The sequence below is a fragment of the Seriola lalandi genome, unplaced genomic scaffold (assembly GCF_002814215.2).
Source record: "Seriola lalandi dorsalis isolate HSWRI2012SDOR001 ecotype SW California unplaced genomic scaffold, Sedor1 jcf7180002054883, whole genome shotgun sequence".
Classification (NCBI taxonomy): Eukaryota; Metazoa; Chordata; class Actinopteri; order Carangiformes; family Carangidae; genus Seriola; species Seriola lalandi.
The window spans coordinates 5,358,173-5,371,496 of NW_019525658.1; the positions used below are offsets into that span (position 1 = coordinate 5,358,173).

Sequence of the window (13,324 nt, forward strand, 5' to 3'; positions counted from 1 at the left end):
GAGCATGGACAATAGCAATTTTAATTGTCTGCATTAAAGTTGAGACACTGCCTGGAACTAAGGTTGCAATGTGTAACCGTCATTCCAAACAGTGACCACGTTACACTTATAACATCAGATCGTTGATAGTTGTCTCTTCATTGGGACCACAATGCAACATATTATGTCTTTGCTTGGTTCATTTCTGGGTAACAATCTGACTTAGTTATCCCATGCCTGATACACTGAAACTGCCAGTGAACTAGCCCTTTCTGACTCTTCACCATTACTGCCTTTCTTAGGTACAGCTGCCATTTCCAACCCTCTATCTAAAAGACTTCTCTCCGAGTGGACCATTGCACACCCCACCCTTGCATTCCTGTTCACCTCCACTGTTTCAGTCAGCTTGTTGTCGTTATGGACCCGATTTCTCAGCCCCAAGACAAGGCGGTTGTGATGGCTAGTGGCATTTCTAAAGTCAGTACCCCCACAAGGCTCTTGCACAGACCTTCCTTTCCTGCCCCACCTGGAAATCATTCTCAACAGCTTACACTGCATGAGGCAACAGAGGGGCCTGGATTTGCAAACCGCCTGGAAGCCCCTCTTAAAGTTTTCATTGTAGTAGCCATAAATGATGGGGTTGACACTGGAGTTCGAGAAAGCCAGCCAGTGAGCAAAGGGGAAGATGTAGCTGGTCAGAAGGTCCAGCTGGTCGCTGTCCAAGCCTGCATAATCCGTCATCATCATTAGGGTCCAGAGTGGCAACCAAGACAGCATGAAAAGCAAAGCCACCACGATGAGCATCTTTATCACCTTGATCTTTTTCTGTGATATCATTGGCAGGCCCCCCCTTCTACCTCCCAGCTGGACTGCATTCGCCAACTGTGGCTCTCTGTTTGCAACCACATAGGAACAAAGTTTGACTCCGATGCTTCCGTACATGATGGTGATAACAGTAAGGGGCACCAGGTAGATGTGAGCAAACAGAACTGTTGTGTAGACCTTTCTCATATGAGGGTTGTCAAAGTTTTCGTAGCAGGTGTACAGGGAGACTGTGTCGTTGAAGTCATCATTGTATACCATGTAGTGGGAAGGAAATTGCTCCACAGTCAGTGCCACTGCAGCAGGACACATGATCACCACTGCTAGCAACCAGATAAAGACGATGGCTGCCTTGGCAACGAGTACAGTCGGCTTGGGCTGTAGAGGGTACACTATACAGCGAAACCTGTGGTACATAAGAAGAGCATTGCCACTAACCACAGCACCAGTTCTAACTGATATTAAGTATCACAGCATTTACTAACCTTTCCACAGAAATGGCCACCAGGGTGAAGACTGATGCAGACACTGACACGCCCTGCACAAAGCCACTCATCTTGCACACAGTATTGGAAAATGGCCAACCTGTTGGAAAAGAAATGACAAACACTCAGTCGAGTAGTATTCAAGCCATAATCTCAGTGCTAATGCAGTGAAATTAATGTCACTCACACATATAGTGTTCGGGTTGGGATAATGACATTTATCGTTTCTGTATGGGTCCGGAACCACCTTTCAAATAATAGATGAATCTGGTTTGGCTTGGCGTCTGGCATTTCTCTGTTGGCATGGGTTGGAGTCCCAGCTTTCAAGTAATAGAGTGGTCTGGTTCTGTTCGGTACATTTCTGGGTCAAACTTTTTTCACCAGCACTGTGAATGTTTAATGGATGAGCTCAATAAAGACACAGAGGATTATAATTGTTAATGTGTTATTAGTTTAAGCACATTGTCTCTGTCTATACTTGTGACTTACATGAAGATTGGTTTACATTATATGAATAATTAATTCAGAAAACCAGGTCATTCAAAGGTTTCACATACTTTCTCTTGTCACTGTATTTAGTTCACCACAGCGATGGTAGTTGCTTTGAGTAAGTCAGAAATCACTCATCCCACTGCACACCTGCTGTAGGTGGCTCCATCCCAATGTGTCTCTCTGTGACATCTGTTTCTATAGAAACCAAAAGATTCATCGAATGAATATCTTTTGTCATTGCAGCACCTTTGGGCAGATGCTACCAGAATATTACACATTTAAAAAATTCACTTTGAGGTTGAATTGTGGGTGAAGCTTATTCTCCCAAACGATACATTAAAAAGACTGGAAACTAAACCACACTAACCACCCTTTCTCCCTGTAAAAGCTAACATAATCTTTAATGGTATAGTTCCACATTTACATTTTTGTTCTTAAAACCAAATGAGGTCACTAAGTATGAAGCAGACTCACTTCACTTAACATTTCTATGATGCCATAGTGATAGGGTTTGGCAACATGTTAATTTTCCAACCAGCCACCGTCAGACCAACAACTGGCGACTGCCAATATATTTGCACAGGTGTGTGTGTGATGGGGTGGAGCGCAGCCTATTGCACACAATGTTTCTCTAAGTTGTTTATAACTTGGAATGCTTCTTTGTCACTTTTTGACACAACCTGCCTGAACACATGCTATTTTGTAGTAAGCTTACCTGTACCCATCCAACCCATGGGCTATGGGTTGACCCTGTACATCACTACTGCATAATACAGCCCAATAAGTTTCTTTTACAGAGTAATCATCACCAAGATCAACTTCTCAAGGAGGAAGACCATTAAATAAGCAAATTAAGAAAAATTTCCCCAGAAATAACAACTTACGATTGACTCAGCCATTTCTTCCACACTATAATTTGCTTTCATGTTTAAATTGATGTATTGTGTATTGTGTAACTATAATATGGTACCCATAGGTGGGTAATTGAGTTTGCAAAGACAATAAAGAAATAAATACAAACAAAAAAAATTCAAAAATTCCTCAAATCATTATGGAATCAGTAATAATTGTATAATAGATTATTTTAATTAGATTTTTATTACAAAAAAGAAAAATATAAACAGAACGAGCTTGTTTAAAAAAAAAAAAAATCATTCATAAATGAAACAAAACAACAAATGAGTGAACTTAAATCATTAATGAAGATGGCACTAAAATTTTAATTAAAGCTGCTCTGATCAGTGTATTTGTGTTATCAGTGGTTCAGTATCAGTGGCAGAACAGTGTTAAACTAGCTAAAAAGAGAGTGAATATTGGATGTGGTGGGCAGAAACACTAAACATTGACTAACATGAATTAATAAGCCGCTCTTCCTCTTACTGTCACCTGGTGCTGCTCTTGGTGTGTCTTGTTGAGTCTCTGTAAATAATATTTGAAGAGAAGGTCTAGACCTGCTCTATGTGGAAAGTGCCTTGAGATAACTTATGTTGTGAATTGTCACTATACAAATAAAAACGGACTTGACTTGACAGTCCAAAGACATACACAACAGGTTAGTTGGTGAGTCTAAAAAGCCCTATGCGTCTAAGTGCCCATAGGTGTGAATGTGTGCATGTTTGTCTGTATACGTCAGCCCTGTGATAGAATAGCGACCTGTCCAGGTTGTAAACCGCCCTCGTCCAATGTCAGCTGGGATTGACTCCAGCCCCCTTGTGACCCTATAAGGATAAGCGGTATAGATAATGGATGGATGGATGATTTCTTGATTCAGTGGATCTCAAATTTCTACTTCAAAGGAACACAACAGGACAACGACTGAGTCTAAATACAGAGCTTTATCAACTACTAACTAATACAGGTTAAATGCAATATCAGATAATCATCAAGATGAAAAATGAAGCAAAATCAGGAATTAATATTATTCTATCTTGACCCGATCTAATTTTAAAAGGGTGTAACTGAAGGTACGTTGATGTGAGCCACAGAGCCACAAAATATATAAAAATCATTGATCAGTTTCAGTTACATTTGACAATGAGCAGCAGTGAAAGAAGGGAGAACAGTTGTTGTTTCGTGTATGTTTCAGTGATAGTAGTAGGTGAAATACACCTGTAAAGGGCTGATGGTCTCTCAGCCTCAAGACCAATTTCCAGGTTGTTGGGATGGGGAGTGCTTCATTAGGAGTTGGTGTGACTTTATATCAATCAACAAAAAGTCACATGTCCTTGTGAGGCTGCAGTGCTGTCTGTGGAATATGTGTTGACACACAAGTGTATCTTTGGGACAAATCCCAGAAAATTGTCCAGCTCTGATAACAAATAATTGTATGTCAGCCAACACTTGAGGAAGAGGAGGAAAGGTCTGAATGGGGTATTGCAACCATGACTGAAGAATTCAGAAACTCTAGAAAAGTGCAATCATGTCTGTTCTCAGACTTTATACTTACAATAATGTAATAGAACATGATGTTGATGTGGGAGATGCTAAGCCCATCACTCAGTGGTTCAACCAGATTTCTCCAGAAACGTGAAAAATACTAGACTCAGTTTAAGTTTCATGCATGTTGCAAAATGGTTTTGCTGGACCTTCTTTATCTAGTTGGGCCTCTCCCTGTCTCTTGGTTAGTAAACCTGACTCAACACATAGGCCCTGCACTGATATCCAAAGGGTTAATGCAGTGACAAAGCCAGAGTCCTTTCCTCTGCCAAGGATGGAAGATTATGTTGATCAGGTGGGGGCAGCCAAATATGGCGGCAAGTTTGATCTTCTTAAGGATTACTGGCAGGTTCCCCTTTATAAAAGAGCCAGAGATATCATCAGGCCTGTAATCTTACACAGTAATGCCATCTGGGCTGTGAAATGCCCCAGCCACATTTCAGAGGTTAATGAGCAAAGTTGTGTGTGGGTTGGAGGGTTGTGCTGTTTATTTGGATGGTGTGGAGATTTGTAATGACACATGGGAATAACACCTTAAGAGGCTCTATTTGACAGACTGGTTTGGACCCGTTTGACTATCAACCTGTCCACATGTGAGGTTGCAAAAGCTACAGTAACCTATTTGGGTAAGGGCAAGGGGAAGTTTTTTCCATTCTGGCAATACGAACATTCCCTATTCCCTGTGGCAGTTGTAGCATTTCCTGGGGATGACTGCTTATTACCGTCTCCAAATTGTCAACAGTTATCTGACCTAGTGAGGAACCTGTTATCTTCAGCTCCTGTGCTTGCGACTAAGGTTAATCAACCATCACCACATTCACTCTGACAGTGCAAGGCATGATAGGAGCAGAGAGCATGAGGGCTCATCTAGACCTCATAAAAACCTCACTGACATTATTAACATGCTTCACTGTTTCCATTGGTTAATATTAAACTGATATGTTTGTATTTTATGAAAAATATGCAAATAAAGCCAAGTTGTGAGACTACACAATGTGTCTAAATATTAAACATATACTGTGTGTTGAGAACGAACAGATACACAGGAATAAAGCAATAAGAAAATATGAATATTGATCAGGGTTTATTCAGTGGCTTTATAAACAGCCCAATGTGAGCAATAAAGCCATTCTCAATGACATCTACCTCCTTCTCACTTAACTGCTTGGCCCTATGTGTTGTTTTGCCATGTTTTGGACATACACACAAGTGATAATTTTTTACAAGGCGATTACTGAATGTATATCTGTTGCGATGCTATCCATGGTGCTGAAATAGCAGCACCTTTCCAGGGGCCTATTACAGGTATGTATAGTCTATGGTCAAATGCATGCATTACACCTCCATAATGACAAAGTATAATCTATTATCACTTACGCTAAACCTCTGGTGGTCACATCAATTCACAACCTTTTAAGCCTTTTACCTTTTTAAATGGTGTCATGACAGTTGTTGAGGAATGACTAATCATGTGTTCAAGCGCTAGATCAACACCCCCCCAATTTTCAACAAGCTGACAGGATCAAAGTGGTGATTATGTTGCGACATGCAACTTGCAAGTGACAGAAGTCAGTTCACTACAAGCGACATTAGTTGTAAAAGTTAAAAGGACTTGTCAGTGATCACATGACTGGAATAAAAAAAAATATATTTCTAAATATAGTTAATATTAAAGTCAGGCTATGGATATATGAATTATAATTAAGTTTCTCACTGTGTATTTTCGCTCTTCAGTCTGATGATGAACAAACGACCTCAATCAGACCGTCACCATGGTCTTTTACCTTGAATGATGCCATCCTACTACCTATCCTCAAGACCTTATGTCAACAAAGTCATGTGACTGACTTTAAGAGGCTTGGCTTGCCGCCTATAAAAGCACCCAGGTGAACAAGCTTCTTCCTCTTTGCCTTACTTGCCTCATTCAAGACCATAAGTATTAAAAAATTCCACTGTGATCAATCTGTCACTTATGTGCAGGTGCCTTGTGTCCCTGGATTGCGTGGATTGTATTTGATGTGATAAGTATACGCATTTCGAAGCATGAGTGTTAATGTTGTTAACCCCACTTTTCCAGGTGACTTAATTAATTACTCCTGAGCAAGACTTAAGAGTTATTTTAGAACGTTGGTAAGTGAACTACGGTTTGTCAGACCATTATCAAGCAACAGAAAAATTAGGAATTAAAATAATGCTATGGTAAACTCTGCTCTGTTTGTTAGAAGCTCTGTTTGAAAATGTTAGTGGACACATTCTGGTCTGGAACAGCAAAATTATTCTACTGATTTATATACGTGTCTACTGCTCGTTGTTATTTATCATGTAATTGTGAACCCTTTTGTTCCTGTCGGGATCCTGTAGGAATGATGACTCAGAAGTTAAGCTGCGCTTGAGCAGGTTAGGAGTTCTGCCTAAAGCCGTGTTTTGACCAAAAAGTACCTGGAACCAAAAGTTCTTTAGGGTACTTTCCTTCAGGAACTATAAGGTTCCTGTGGCCCATTGTTGTCTGTGTTTCCAGTGTGGCCTAAAGTCCTGGGAAGATTATGCAAAATTATTACTTGACATTACATCATTCACAGCACTTTGAGGACATTACATGAATGAAAATACAGGACAAACTGCGTCCCATATATATTCAATACAGGACGCAGCATTTTATTTTAAAATACGAGACGATCCTGTATTATACATGACGGGTGGCAACCCTAGCCACTCCAGTTGCTGTGGTTCTTTATTTTTTTTAAATCCTCTTTCAGTTTTTTTTTACTTCTCGCGGACCTGTTTCGCGTTGTGGAAAATGTGTTCTCTCGCTTGGTGGCGGGTGAAATAAAATGCAGCACCAGTCAGAAATGTTCAGCAGACCACAACCCCCAAAGTTCCTGAACCTTTGGAAAGTACTACCCCCCGACCAGGCACCTTTTTGGGGGTTGATCAATTCCCCCAGAACTAAATTAATTGACCCTGGTTCCAGCGGTCGAAACGCACATAGATCCTCAAAAGAAACGTGGCTTATGTTACCATGGTGAGTTACCCCAGTAACAAGTGAACCACAGTCGTAGGACTGAAAATCCAGAGTTAAACCTGAAGTTAACTTGATAACCTCGAATCCTGCTTCGTAGTACAGGCCTCAGGTATCAACTAATGATGCATATTGCATATTTATATTGAAAAAGAAGGTTTAGCATTGTCTTTTTAGACAGTATGTTAAGCTACACTACTGTTGTCCTCTATCAGAAATATTACATTATCTACATCTATGTATCTACCATATGATAGTTATGATAGGAAAGTCATAACATGAGAAATGATTTTTATTCATTCAGTTTGAGTCTAAAGCTTCACACAGATTTCTTTTTAACTGAATGAATGAAATCATAGTAAATGATTGAGTGCAAAGAAACTGAGTGACAGTCTGACAGTTGTATTAAGTCCACAGAGTCTCAGTGTTACAAAGACGGACATTGAATAGATTTTAATCTGAGCTAAGGATGAAGCCACAATGTGTAGGCTAATAATTGAATGTCAGTGATCTCTGTCTCTGTCCTCACACTGATCGCTGATTGATCATAAAAGAGGTAACGTTAATAAAGGCAAGGATTTTAATCTTCTCCCAACTTCTTTTAATGAAATCTGATCCAATTTGTACTTACATATGGACAGTATGAATGAGAAAATGACATGCCGAATCAGAAACTCAGGGTTTGAAAACCTGACAGTGAGCAGAGTTTTCACTAAATGCTCTCTTGAATATCCCCCTGGTCTCTCTGTAAAGACTGTCGCTGTGTTTTTTACTGTCTCATGCAGTAGCGGGTTCCTCTTCATGCTGATTCCTACTCCTTTATGTGAGGATGTAATGTGTGGTCTTGTAATTGCACTAGGAGAAAATACAATATGAATAGTTTGATAACATGTCCATATTAGTTGAAATGAGCTATGGGAGACAGTAGCGCTTACTAATAAACAGAACTGTGTGCTCAATGTGGCCTCCTATGTCTCAAACTTGGTGCCATTCTCTTTGTGGAGGTACTTGAACTTGATGATTACTAACACTTGTAGTAATGCAATGTAATTAGTAATTATTAGTGCTGTTCCATACACCACTGTTTTCTGTCTCAGGTGTTATTCTAGGAGCAGAAACTTCATGTTTTTACTTCAGTGAATTAAAAATGTTAACGCTGATTTCTGATTTGTAGCTTTGCAGCCATACCACAAATCATATGAAAGAATGTCAACACTACTACTGTGAGCAGCCACTGCCTGGGATGATGTTTTATATACAGACATTAAGTGTCGCAGTTGTGCTAGTTACAGGTGAAATCCTGTGTCTTCAAAAAAAACTCTGAGAACTGACTTTCCTGCAACAAACTGGTTAAAGCAAGGAGTTGTGGCAGAATTGAAGACTTATGGCAGGGTGTTACCTGTGATGAGGTTGTCCACCAGTGTTGTAGGGATGCAGAAGATGCCCACAAGTAGGTCACTGATAGCCAGGTTGAGGATGAAGAGGTTGGTGACTGTGCGCATACGACGGTTCTCCAGTACAATCAAACACACCAGGATGTTCCCCACCATACACAGCAGGAAGATGAAGAAGTAGGCCAGGATGTAGCATGCTGCCACATAGAGAGAGTGCTGATAGTAGGGGAAAAAGGTAACGTTGGTGACGTTGGTTGCACCATCTAGGCTGGTGTTTTTAGGGTACGCTGCAGTGGCTGATCCCTCCATCTCCATTCCTTCCTTGCTCATGTTCTCCAAAATCTCCATCCTTTGAATGAAACAACAGTGCAGGTGAAATCAAACAGTGACAAAAAGATATCATTTCAAGTTCAGACAGAAAATTTTGTAAATGACATTTTATTCAGCAAGGATTTCTCATTTGGAAAAATATGTGCTATTTCAAATGACCATTCACTAAACCTCTCCCCTGATCAGTGATTGTCCAATCCAAGCTTTGGATCTAATCTGGATGCTGTGATGTGCATGAAGCTGTAGTAAAAGCTACACTCTGCATTTCAAGAGTTAAGATTGTAGTTTCTTCTTTTCTATACTCCTCAAAACCAAAAACACAAGAGCTACAGAGTAAGGAATGAATTGAACAATGTGTTAACGTGCGCTAACATAAGCTGCAACATTAGTATGCTTGGCTACTTAGCTTAGTAATGTAACCCAATTTCCAATTGCTATGGGGTTACAGATAGCTTTTAAACAAAGTCTTGCTCATGTCCAGCACATCCATTGTAACATTAAACCTGATCATACTACTGAAAAATACGAACATTAAAGCATAACTCTAACCTCTGACTTGTTATTCCAAGTATGTAAGCTAAGCAACCATAATTTGTTATGTTGGATCTTCCGTTTTTTCTTGTCATATCTATATATGGGTCTGACTAGCTCTGCAATACAAGAACATTGCTTGCTCCTTTATTTCCATGTCTTCGACTGAGCATCAGCTGGCGGGGTGAACTTTCTTCAGCTTCTGAGTGGGGCATGCAAGAGAAAGTTTGGGAACCACTGCTATAAACTGTGGGTCTTTGCCTCTCGTCCTCAGTCTGATAACCCAAGAGGTGAGAAGGACTCAGATAACTGTCTGTAAGATGTTCTACTAGCTCTACTAGATCTGTCCCCAGTATCCCACTTCAACAACAACAACATTATTGCATCACCACATTCAATTATTTTTCCATCTTGCATTTTTACTTCAGCTGGAAACTAGCTCGGCTTGCTAAGTTCACCTCAAAGACTGACAGGACCTACAATAAATGAAAGAGACAGGTACAGCCCTATGACATCTTACACACTGTTACATGCTGTTACACACTTAAACAGTTGGTTATGGTAATGAACAACAAATGTGACAATAAAAGAGCAAAAGAAGACTGTTGGATAAATGTTATCCAGCTTGCATTTTATTCTGGGACTCTACTTGAGTAGCCTTGAGTGATTCACAGTTTAAAAAAAACTTATTTACCTAATTCTGTCTGTTATCCAGCCCCTCAGAAGTAGGTGGACTTGTTTTACTATTCGTGGGATGCAAAAACAGGGAACCCACTATACTTGTGGGGTGCAACAGCTTTGTGGGGACCAAAATGCTGGACCCCACAAGTTTAAATGGCTTTTTGAGGGTCAAGACTTTCATTCGGGTTAGACATTCAGTTTTGATGGTTAAGGTTGCAGTAAGGGCCAAGGTCACTAATGGGATCCAGATGGCATCCTATACAAACCCATAAATTATTATTACTATAAATTATTGAGCATTATTACATTTTGACAGAGCACAGGGGAGAGACCAGGCAAATAAGTGGGGAAAATGGGGGAGTGGGATATAAGAGGGGGAAGAAAGGGGAAAGGAAGTGCTGAAATAAGATGTGTTGTGATTGTTTATAGCAAAAATGGTTAACACAAGTGACGAAAACGGGAAACTCAATCTACATTTTTATGCTTTTTTTCTAAAAGCATTAAGCACTTTATTTTAAGATGTACTTTTTTCAAAAGCTCTCTGTAATGTAGTTATTACAGCCCTTATTTTCCTTAAAACAAGAAAAGCCATACCGTTTAACTGTTATTAGAAATGTTTATCCCTCCAGTTCATCCTCCCCCTCTCCCAGTCCAACATACCAAACCTTTGCTTGAGGAAATTTTGTTAAACTGGTATTTTAATTTAATACCCCAAGGCTAGAATGCATTATGTCAATGATTTATGTGTGTTTGTGTGTGTATGTGTGTGTACGTGTGTTCTCATACTTAGCTTTGATCACATGCACTGTATTGGATGTACAACAGAGGTAAGAAATTGAAGGACTAATTTACAGCGCAGCTCTTCAGTGGCAGCTTCACAAGTGCTGCATTTTACGTATGACCCTGAGACTCTGTTACAGCATTGACAGAGTCAACAGGTTTGTCTCTAATGCATCTGTGTGATGATGATGATGATGATGATGATGATGATGACTGTGTGTGTGTGTGTGTGTGTGAAAATTATAGACTTATAGGGAAGAGTGAGAGGGTGCCAAGTACACTGCTGAAGAGAACTCAACATGTTTAACTGCTCCTAACATGTTTCTTTTTTCTATAGAGATGACTCATCCCCTCCCACCCACAAGATCAAAAAATACATAATGTACGAGAACTGCATCATGGAGTTGTATACTGTGTGTCCTGTTTGCACGTGGGTGTGTAATGTGTGACACGAAGGCTGGGCACTTTCTTGTCTGTGGAGCACCGGTGTCCCCATTGTGAGTTCTACAGACACTGGAATAGCCCGGGTGTTACGGGAAGCACTCCAGTTGGGAATGTCCACCTTTCTGTAGCTGTGTACTTGAGTGGAGCATCTTTCTTCAAAATTGAAAGGGTAAATGACGAACAACTATATTCCCTTAGAGTCTCTTGATATGGCATGTAATATTTTTGTCTCTATGAAAGTTAATTCAGATGCAATTACAGGCAACATTACTACAAATACTTTTTGTGTGCTTTTTATCTAACGGGTCTTCAAGGCAATGCAGCTGCAGGTATTCCAATATGACACGTTTCACCGCCATGCCAGAACCTTCATCGAGCCTGCAGTCATTCACCATTGGAAAACATCACAGGGTGAGATGCTGCAGCAGCTCAGTAAGGAGGACAAAGTAACAGCTGGTGGTGACTTGAGGGCTGACTCTCCAGGTATATACAGTTGTTTGATATTGTTTGAGGTCAAAAGGAGAGTGGCATCGGGTCATGAGGTAGGTGGTGGCTACCACATGGAGAAAGAGGGCCTGAAGAGGAGCCTGGCATTGTTGGATGCACATAGTGTGACTCTTGAATGCATTGTCACTGACCATCACCATCAACCTTTCCCCCGCTGTCTGATGACAGCCCCTCTCTGGTGACGGAAGGCTCCTCCTCATTGGGGGTGATGGGTGGAAGAGCCGGGAGGACTCTCCGATGAAGGTTCCTAGGGGGAGCTGATGTCCTACTGGGCTGGTCTGGGTGACACTGGTGGAAATCAGCGATGATGCGAGGATCAAGGATGTGACAAGCCGGTATCCAGGACCTTTCTTCAGTACCATAACCCTCCCAGTCGACCAGATACTGGACCCCACGGCCACAGCGATGAGAGCGCACCAAGCGTTGGACGGAGAAGGCTGGACCACCATCGATGAGCTGAGGGGAGGTGGAGGCGGAATAGTGGGGGCCAACGGACTCTCTCTGACCGGCTTCACTCTGGACACATGGAAGGTGGGATGGAACCTGGAGGAGAGACTGGCAGTGGCTCCCATCAGAATGCAAAACTCCCTCCAAAAAACCGAGGAGAACTGGGGCCCTTGGTTGGACACCACATCGACAGGGAGACCATGCAGGCGGAAGACGTGGAGCAGGACCAGCTGGGCAGTTTCCTTGGCCGATGGCAGTTTGGCCAGGGGCACAAAGTGGGCCATCTTGCTGAACCTGTCCACCACCATGAGGATAACTGTGTTGCCATCTGAGGGGGGCAAACCAGTGACGAAGTCCAGAGAGATGTGAGACCATGTGCAATGAGGCACTGGCAGGGGCTGCAGAAGACCAGATGGAGCCTGATGCAAGGGCTTGTGCTGATTGCAGACAGGGCAAGCATTCACAAATTCCTGTGTGTCCTCCTCCAGGGTGGCCCACCAGAACCGTTGACGGAGGACGTCCCATGTTCTCCGAATCCCAGGATGACAGGTGAGCTTGGAGGCATGGACCCACTGAAGCACCTCAGACCTCAGGGCTGGAGGAACAAACAGGCGGTTCGGGGGGCAAGCGCTGGGTCCAGGCTGACCCTCGGTGGTGTACCTCACCCTCTCCTCGATTTCCCCAGGTAAGGGTGGCGACAACGCAGGGAGCAGGGAGGATCGGGTCGGGCCCCGAGGAAGAGTCTGTTTCTCCCTGGAACTGGCGTGACAAGGCGTCAGGCTTGATGTTGTAGGACCTAGGACATTAGGAGAGGGAGAAGTTGAAGCGGGTGAAGAAAAGGGACCACCGGGCCTGACGGGAGTTAAGTCTCTTGGCCGTACGGATGTACTCAAGGTTCTTATGGTCAGTCCATATTAGAAAAGGTTGCTTGGTCCCCTCAAGCCAGTGCCGCAACTCCTCTAATGCCAGCTTGACAG

The 13,324-nt window shown here is 42.0% G+C and overlaps 1 protein-coding gene and 1 pseudogene across 1 annotated transcript; one reads left to right on the plus strand and one right to left on the minus strand.

The window, feature by feature from the left end:
- Nucleotides 1-201: 201 nt before the first annotated feature.
- npffr1l2 (neuropeptide FF receptor 1 like 2) lies at nucleotides 202-8,975 on the minus strand. The gene is made up of 3 exons (XM_023397576.1): nucleotides 8,633-8,975; nucleotides 1,287-1,386; nucleotides 202-1,207 (listed from the first exon to the last, which is right to left on the minus strand). Exons 1-3 carry the CDS (start codon nucleotides 8,973-8,975, stop codon nucleotides 202-204), a joined length of 1,449 nt encoding a protein of 482 aa, XP_023253344.1.
- A 2,354-nt stretch (nucleotides 8,976-11,329) lies between these two features.
- Nucleotides 11,330-12,082, plus strand: LOC147817147 (uncharacterized; annotated as a pseudogene).
- Nucleotides 12,083-13,324: the final 1,242 nt, after the last annotated feature.